General features: G+C 43.4%; 1 protein-coding gene across 1 annotated transcript in view; it reads right to left on the bottom strand.

The window, feature by feature from the left end:
* Positions 1-9,567, bottom strand: part of JMY (junction mediating and regulatory protein, p53 cofactor) — a 163,975-nt gene that overhangs the window by 97,547 nt on the left and 56,861 nt on the right. The window contains exon 3 of the mRNA XM_019518250.1: positions 4,446-4,619. Within this exon, the coding sequence (XP_019373795.1) occupies positions 4,446-4,619 (174 nt within the window). The remainder of the gene's footprint in view (positions 1-4,445; positions 4,620-9,567) is intronic.

Here is a 9,567-nt window from a genome sequence, read left to right as displayed (position 1 = left end):
CCCCCATAGTCTTACCTGCTAGGGGGTTGTATGTCCCTGCACTCAGCCCCTCCAAATATTTTTTTCTTTCTCTATGGGTGGATAGACATTCCCTTTTCATTCCAGAAATGCAGGCACATGACTGCCATGGCTCAGGCTAGAAGCTGGGCGGGCACTAGAGCTGCCCTCCCTTCCCTTCCACAGCGCTGAGCTGAGAGGGGGTGTGGCCAGGCCCCTGCAGGACGCTCTGATTAGAGAGGGATTTAAACTCCCACGCTGCCTGCACTGTCCGAGGCTTTCTGTGCCCTCTCCCCACCACCCCCCACTGCTCAAAGGGTGGGAGTGCTGCCAGACCCCAGCCCTGGGCTAGTACTCTGAGGCAAAGAAGGAGTTTGCAGTGCATGCATCTGTTGATGATACTGAGCTTTTCCATCTCCCTCCTGCTGTCTGCAAACCTGACAGGGTTACAAACCAGCAAAAGGGCTGGGGGGAAAGCAGTGCTGATAAAACCACAGTGTTTATCAGCCCATCAGCAAAACAAAAGCCTCTCTCATTAGTTCAAGCTCTTCTTAAAACAACTTTTTCCAAGGAGGGATATTATCAGCTGACCTGCTGATTAGCTCCAAGAAGTCCTAAGCAAACATTGTTCTGTCTGCCTTCATCCGGTCCCAGTGAAATTGGAGACAGACACCTCTCAGCATTAGCTAGCATACCACATGCCTAGGATCTGTGGGGCTGGGGTCTGTGCTGTGGGAGATGGGAGGGAGGGAGTAATCCCTGCTTGAACAGCAAACAGCGAGAGAAGCCAGGCAGACCCTGCTGTGCATGCAGTCTCTCCCACAGTTCTGGCTAGGGAGGAGAGGAGCAGGGCTGACCTGTTCTCTGGTGCAGAGAGCACAGCTCAGCCCAGGGCTGCAAAGCATCTCGAATGCTGGGGGACTAGTTTAACTTAAACCAGGAAGGTGTCTGGGACAGACATTGCAGAAACCGGTTTGACCGCAACCAGTTAAGTCTGATACTACATTCAACCAGGTTTATCTTTAACCAGTTTCAGCCATTTTAAAACTGGTTTATGTGCACTGAACTTATGTTCTGTTACAGGTTTAAACCAGTTTCTGATCACTTACACAAGTTTGTGTGTAACGTCTGCTCCTAGCCCATGTGTTTCCAGAGATAAGCCCTCTTGCCTATCGTGTCAGCCCTGACCACTGGGAACCTGGGCTCCTCCAAAGCCTGGAGGACCACTGGAAACCTGAGCTCCTCTAAAGACCAGACCACCTCACAGATAGCCCCTAAAATACCTCCAAATCAGTCTCTACAACAGCACTGTCCTAATTGCTCATGAGTCTCAGAAATTTCTATATATTTCTTTCCTTCCTGGGTTATCTGGTATTCCTCTAGTTAATGGCCCATTGCTCTGAGATGCCTTCTTTATTGAGGGGTTGCATTTCCCATTTCAGGCAGACAAAACCTTGGGTGCCCATCCCAACACTAGTCCCTTCTGCCTGTGTTTGGGAGTGGGAACTGTTCTTGCCCTAGTAGCAGTTTTGCCTACTCCCTCTTCTTTAGTTCCCTGCATCCCTCAGTCCCTTTGACTAAACCATGTCCAAAAACATAAAGATACATATAGACAGAATAATATAATCCATAATGAGATAAAAGCAACATAACATCAGCTTTTTAATGAGATTACACACACCATATCAGTAAAACAAAAACAACACCCCATGAATACCCCAACACTGTGGGATGCATGATAGGGAACACTAGAGATTTTCAGTGAAACACTTAGAAAATATATTTTTTTTTAAACAAACATGGATAAAACAACTCCCTCCCCCACCTGAAATTTTATTCTGCAAACAGCTGAACCAATTTAGCTAAATGTTTTGGGTTTTTTTAATTCAGCCCAAGGCAGACATCCAGCAGGGGGGAAGCTCAGTTCTGCTTCATACATTGGTGAATATATAAGGCAACTGAAAACAGGATTTTCCAAGACAGAGGCATCCTTAAATTATAACAGCACCTACTTGCAGTCAAACTTCATATCATATTAATCTTTTTTTAATCAATCATCATAAGCACCTATTTAGGTAGAACAAGTGGATTTTGTACATGCTCACATTTTTAATTTTTTCCCCCCGTTTATCAGTTCATTCTGTATGTCCTGATCTTTTATTTCACAGATGTACAGAGCATTAGAATTACTTTCACTGAGCAGGGGAATGGAGCTGGCCCCAGATCTCAAAGCGATAGTAACCTAGAGAAGCTTTGCTCTATTTTTTAAGCTTTCCAGAACTCCATATGCTCTAAGTTAATGGAAATCATTTTGTATCCAAACAGGTTTTATTTATAAACCAACTCTTCTGCCCTAGCTACCAAGACCAACACATAATTTATCATCATAGATACAAGTACTGGTTTCTTTCCACTGATGAAGTTAAAAACATCCTTCCCTACCACACATCTCAGCTGACCAAGTTGAACGCCTCAAAATTTTCCAAGTTAGGAAAAGAACTTTAACTTGCATTCACCCCCTTAGGCTCAACTATGTACTGCTCAAACTCTCCACTACAGGAGCTGTACATACTCTGCTGTGTCTGTAGAGATCATAAAAATATGTGCAAATGCTAGTATTTTATGTAACTTTCAACAGTGATTTTTCTCAAGCACACAACTAGCTAATCAGTAAGTGCCTATTAAGCAATTAATGCTTTACTATTTAGTCAGAGCAAAGATTTAATCTTTTCCTGTACACTAAGTAAAATAGGGGCTATTTTACTAAGCATATAACAAAGCAATTATTAAGCATGCCACTGATGATCATTAACTACATATGAAATCTGAAATTTGAAAAAGAAACTTCAGTTTCAGGAGGTAAACTGCACACTCATGTTACTGGAAGTAATTTGAAGTGCAAGTAAACTTACACTAAAAGTATTTTGTTAGTCGCAGGAATTAATCAAAATAAGAGTTGTTCTGGAATTGCTCGAATCTTTTGCCCCTCACCCTCACACTACAAGCGTCCACTCCACCCTTCTCCTAAGTGAGACCACTAAATACTACTGACAAGTGCATGGAATGAACCTTGCTGAGACAAAACAACATTCAGTACGTCAATTAAACTAAAAAGCCCCACTTAGGGCTTTTAAATCTATGCACATATCTAAAGGGTATGGTCTGCTGATATGTCTAAGCACCATTTCTTTTAAATCAAAGAGTCCTGACAATTTCAGAAAGTGAGATGATAAAGCTCCCTGTCACCATCTAATTTTTCACTCATTAACCCCTACGTGAGGAGAGAGTACAGTTTTCGGAAGATTAACAGAATACCCTTATAAAAACATTTAGTGACTGATTACCTGGCTGTACATTTTCCTAACAGCTAAAATGGATATTAAACACATTTTTAAAGTGTCAAAAACCACTACAAGTTCAAGCACACTGTCAACTCTCAAATGCTTCAGTTAACAAAGATGCAAAAGACTGAACAGGTAGGCATTTGCTCCTAATGTTTTTCCCCCACAAAACACTGCAGTCACTGCCAAAAATATTTATCAACATTAAGAGATGTCATACAGCACATATTTTTTCTTTTTAAAATGTTTGCCAATACTGTCAGAAAACAGAATACGTCACCTATGAAGAACCACAATTTTTAAAAAGTTAATGAGCATACAAAATTTACAAAGTGATGTTTAGCCCTAGGTATTAGTGACCATTGTATTAAGAAAACAATAGGATCATTCATTAGGTAACTGATCACTTCTGAGGAAACAGAAAAAACTGGTACCTAGTGCATGAAAAGCCACCACCCATGCGCATAGATAAATGAAGAAAAAAAAAATCCTTCACTTTTTGTGTGTGTGTTCCAAGCCCCAGCACAGCTCCCCACTGGCTGGAAGCTGCAACTGGCAGCACAGGTACAGTTTCCAGCTGCCTAGTCCCAGTATAATTTCTTGCTGCCTGGGAGTATGCACAGGCAAAGCCCTCCAACTCAGCTGGATCCAACAGCTATGTGATCCATATCCAGCCTGTGGGCTGTATGCTGATGAACCCCGATCTAGATACTTGCGACTTAGCTCACTGTAGCATTCAAGTAGCCCCATCCTGACAAAAAAACCCACATGCGCACGTATTCTTTCCATCACCTCTCTTCACTGTACCCAGAATGAGAAACAAGTGTGCACCTGTATACCCACATATACTTTTGCACACTCCACAAGAAACACACCCCATAACCAGTACATCATGTTTCTACATGTTGAGTGAGACAGAAGAAAAGCTTACAAACATACTTGTCAAACTATATTTTAAAACAGACTAAAAGCTTCACAAACAGATAAAAAAAAAAGTCCCACAGTTTTGTGGAACATAACTGATGTAGATGTAGATTGCCATTTCATATGCAAATACAAAGCACAGTTTTACTGTCTGTAGGAAGGTGTTGTTTGCTTGTTTTTTACCTTTATCTGTTGCCTTCTGAGCATTGCAAGTTCCCTCATGTCTCGAAATGGTTGTAGCAAGTACTGATACAGTTCTGTGGTAGCTTCAGCAAGACTACTATAGGCTTCATCTTCCATTTGATACAGTTCCAGGAGCTCTACCATGCTTTCTGTATTCTTGTGTTTTTCCAGCAGCTGTGTGAAGAGAAAAATGCGGATTTCAAAGTGTGTTCCAACCCTCCTGCCAACAAGAATGACTGTCACTTCAAGATAGTGGCTGTGCTTGTGCTCCTCCCCCAAAAAATCCAGAACACGACCCACATCTTTTAGGAACTGAGCCAGCTATGTGATGAACTCGACTCAGCGTTCAAGGAACTCCCCACTGCTCACAGCTCTGCAGGCACTTCCTGCAAATCAGTGGCAGTGAAGACATAGCTATAAATGCGAATAGGAAGAGGTTGTTTCTGTGCAGAAATCTGATTTAGTTTCCACCTATTATGTCATTTTCATTTACATTTTTACATATTACCATTTTTTAAGGAACAAAAGTCAACCTTAAGTCAAGATTTTATTTTCTGGTTCTTTTATATAAATATCCACAAATACAAAAAAAAGTGCCACTGCAAATTCAAGATAACTGATTTCCTGTAAAGGATTTATAACTTAAGTCTCTGACTTTTAAAGCTGCTACACAGGCAGATTTCCCGGGGCCCAGAAAGCCCTGATGAAATCAGTTAGGCTCCACAGATTCAGGCATCTGCCTGTGTAAAGCGATCTGCAGAATAACTTCTATTCAGTCTTCCTTCCTATTCATATGCTTCAGCAAAATGGTTTTTCCTCTTTGATTGAGATAACAATGAAGCATGCAGAATCTACATATGTTTTTCATTAGAATATAAGAAAAAAACAGTGGAAGTTCTGAAAGCTTTGTACCAATACTAAATGCAGGGCCCAAGTCAAGCTTAAAAGAGTGCAAAACCTCTTCTGGAGACTAAACAGACAATCCTCTTGCACAAATCTGTTAAATATTTTTAATGTGTATCTGCTTCAAATCCATTTTGCACCTCTTCCTTGGCAAATCTGACCATGCAACTGTAACTGCCCTATGTATAAAGTACCTCAGTAATTAAGCAAAGGCTAAAAGTGTAAAAAAACCCCAAAAACTTACCTGAAATATTTCCACATACAAACAAAAAAGGATTATACCAAATTAATAACCTTTTCAGATTATTTTAGCCACAAAAAATAAAAATAAAAATCAAACGCTTGTTGTTTATGTTACTGCTACAAAAACCGTATGTACAGTTGTACTACCAATTTTCTCCAAATCATGCATATTAAATTATTTCAGATCTCAAGTCACATTATCCTAGTAGCTGAATTTTTAAATGAAGCTCCCAGGCTCCATAAGTACACCAAGCATAACAATATTCAGGTTCACGTGCTGGGCATCATTTCAGTACCTAAGCAGTGTCCTAATCTAACTACATAGATACTTCAGACAGCCCAGTCCATAAAGATGAACTACCTCCTCTTGACTCTTTTTTAAAATTTATTCTTTGCTCATCTCCTCGTATTGACTGACAACAGTAACAACATTCTTTTACCGCTAACATTAACTAAAGCTCAATGTTTCCTAACGTCTTAAAAAGCAGAGGTATCAAATCATCTGGCCTGCGTTGCTGCCTCTGGGCCTTGAGCCAGTCCCATACACACCATTAGCCCTGTGTGTGCTGAATGTAGTGCATGGGATCAGTCTGGCCTTGCATACTGGATCCCAGACTGGTCTGGATTGGGCCACAAATCAGCTGGACTATGCTCACCAGAGTGCTCCAGGCACGCAGCCATAATTATCAGCTACAACAATCAGAAGAAGCCAATAGCCGATAATGTCATTTCTCCTTTTATTGGTACCAATCTGATAGTCAACTGATATATTGGTGCACCCCTAATTTAAAGCACTACTTACAGTAAAAAACTAGCAGTCTTGCTACTGTTCTTGCAAGGGTCAGGGCCTTACCTTGTGTGACAGAGTAAGTCCTCCTGAAAACAGTGTCCAGGAATTATGATAACCCAGGAGACAGTGTCACATCAGGAAGATACACAAAACCTTTCCCAAATAAAACATGTATGAGAAAATATGGTACTATTTTTCTATGAGTCATTTTTAAAGCATATTTAAGGACTATGATATCGTAAAGAAGTTTTGGTGGACAAGTAGTACAAGAAGGACAGATTTACTGTAATCTAACATCCTTTAAATAGGTGGTAGGCAACCCCCAGCACCAGGTGCCACAGCATGGCACGTGAAGGCATTTTGCTTGGCATGAGCACCTTGGGACAGATGGTGGGGAAGGGGCCATGGCTGCACTGCCACAACAAGGACTGGGCCCCACACAGCTCCCCCACCATCTGCTCTGGCATACCAACATCTTAAAAGTTGAGGCTGCAGGTATTTTTGGCACTCTGTCCCAAAAAATTGCTTGCTTTAAATGTTGACCTGTTTGGAGGTTGAAAGAATAGGCACATTTATAAATAACTGTGTGCAAAACCAAAGCTAAAAAACTTACTGTTACTGTGTAACTCCAGAAATGGGGGCAGAAAAAAAAATCAACTGCAACACAGATAAAATAATATGGTAACTTGAAATGTTGTTGTTTTGTTTAGGGGTTATTTCAGACAGAGAGATATGTTGTCCAGACCTAGTTCTTTCTGGCCTACAACATCCAGTGAGGCTGTGCTGATGCTCTGTATTCTGCCATCAAAATCAAGGGCAGGGGTCGGCAACATTTTTGGCTGGAGTACCAAAGACACCCCAACCTTGACCCATGCCTTGACTTGGCATTCCAGGAGTCACAAGGGGCCTCATCCTCACTGCAGGTGGTGGGTACATGTGTGTCTGGGCAGACAGTGGTGGAGGGGCCGGGGTTATGCTGCCTTGACCCCTTCCCAACCAGTCACCCAGAGGACGGTGCACACCTGCCACAGTCACAGAGCCAGTGCCAAGGCTCAAGATCCCAGTGCTGTTGTTTGCAGCTTCCTGGTTGCCTACCACAGCTGGTCTGGGCTCTGGGCAGCTGCAGCAGGCAGCTGCATCAGGGTCTGGAGCCCTGGCACCAGCTTCATGGGAATAGCAGCTGTACATGCGCCTCCAGGCAGACAGCAGGAGAGGAGTCAGGGTTGCATTGCCCTGGCCCATTCCCAACCATTTGCCCCAAGATCCATATGCAGCCACCACCACAAAACCAGTGCTGGAGCTCTGGACCCCAATGCAGCTGTCTGCAGCCTGCCTACCACAGAGTCTGGGCTGCTTGCAGTCTCCTGGCTGCTTGCTGAAAGCAACCCAGGCTCTGTGGCCGGTGTCAGCTGCTCAGAGCCTGGGTCGACACAGGAATCACCTAGACCGGAATATGCTGAACTGCCTTTTTTCCCCCCAGTGGATGCTGACAGCCTGAGTGCTGACTGGACAAGTATGATGATGCTAGGTCTGGGTGCAGTAACACTGTGTCAGGTAGATCAAGTAAAGTGATTTGTGGGTGTGTTGTAAGGGTCACTGAATCCAGAGAGCAGACCTGCTTGACTCAATCCAGTACTACTGTAATTAACTTACTGCATCTTTTCAGAGCCCTCAGTAGCGAGCTAACATGCCAGATAATATGTCAGAAAGCTCAGAACTCACTGCTTATGCAGAGCTCCAGCAGAAACCACCCTGGCCGGCTGACAGGGACATGGTATCCCAGCGACAAACTTTTCACATAGACGTTGCAAGCCATGTCCAAACCATGGGCCATAGTTTGAATATCACTGCTATAGTAAAATTGTTGTGTCTGTCCAGAACCCCTGACAAACTATTTGATTGAAATTGCCTGCTGCATTTATCTGTCAAAGTATTCTAAAGGCTAGGGAGGTGTGGCACAATTTTTGGCAATCTGATTGTCTACCTGTAGACTTTCAGGTCTTGATTAAGCCAAGGAGGATGATCTCGGTGCCCATTTTGCCAATATACTGTCCAGCTATGGTGCTGTCTATCAACCCTTCCATTGTTGATCCCTGCAACAATAGTAATATGACTCGGAGCTAAAGGACATTATTTGCAGAAAAGCACCTTGAAAGGACTACAGACTGACTGAAAGCAATCCAGATGAGCCCCATATCCATAAGGAGAAGCATTCATCAGTCCTGGAGAATGTTTACATCAGTTTAAGGGTAGAAGTCTTGTGGGACTGTATCATGTGGTGTCATCTAGATAGGTAACACTGATTCCAACCACTCTTATAGAGCTAAAGTCTGGCAGGCTACGTTCTACGGCAGTGGTTTCAACAGGGGTATGTATACCCCTCTGGGTACTTAAAAGGGTCGTAAGGGGTACGCGGAATTCCTCATGCATGTGCGCAGCCACAGCAGAGCATGCGGGTAGCCAGGACGCAGGCCGGCCACATGGACAGCAGTCAGGTCCAGTGGGTAAGTTTGTTGTCGGGGAGAGGGAGTGGAGCTGGGGCAGGAGACAAATCTTGAGCATCCATTGAGGGAATTATGGAGATTTGCGTTACTACCCTGATCTTAAAAAAATGGATAAGCTTTTTGAAATGTCAAACTGATTATCAAAGAAGCCATTCTTAACGAACTCGCCAATGGCAACATCCTGTGGGACAGCCAGCATGGGTTAGTGGCGGGTAGGTCTTGCTTGACCAATCTCGTTTCCTTTTACAACCAGGTGACCTATCACCTGGACAAGGGAGAAGAGATTGATGTCGTATACCTTGACTTCAAAAAAGCCTTCGATCTGGTATGTCATGATCACCTCTTGGCAAAACTGGCCAACTGCAGCCTCGGGTTCATCATGATCCACTGGCTGGGGAATTGGCTCCATGGTCGGACCCAGAGGGTGGTGGCTGATGGAAGTCAATTGTCGTGGTTCCCCATGACCAGTGGGGTCCCTCAAGGATCTGTCCTTGGACCTATATTGTTCAACATCTTCAATGATGCGGACACTGGAGTCTGAAGCGGACTAGCCAAGTTCACCTACGGATACCGAGTTTTGGGGTAAAGCAAGCACACCTGAGGACAGGAGGGTGATCCAGGCTGACCTTGATAGGCTCAGGAAATGGGTGGATGAGAACCTGATGGTGTTTAAACACCAAAA

Source organism: Gavialis gangeticus, unplaced genomic scaffold (genome assembly GCF_001723915.1).
Source record: "Gavialis gangeticus isolate Ggan-Ray unplaced genomic scaffold, GavGan_comp1, whole genome shotgun sequence".
NCBI classification, from domain to species: domain Eukaryota; kingdom Metazoa; phylum Chordata; order Crocodylia; family Gavialidae; genus Gavialis; species Gavialis gangeticus.
The sequence above is the reverse complement of the archived record's forward strand: the minus strand, read 5'-3'. Positions and strand labels throughout refer to the sequence as shown.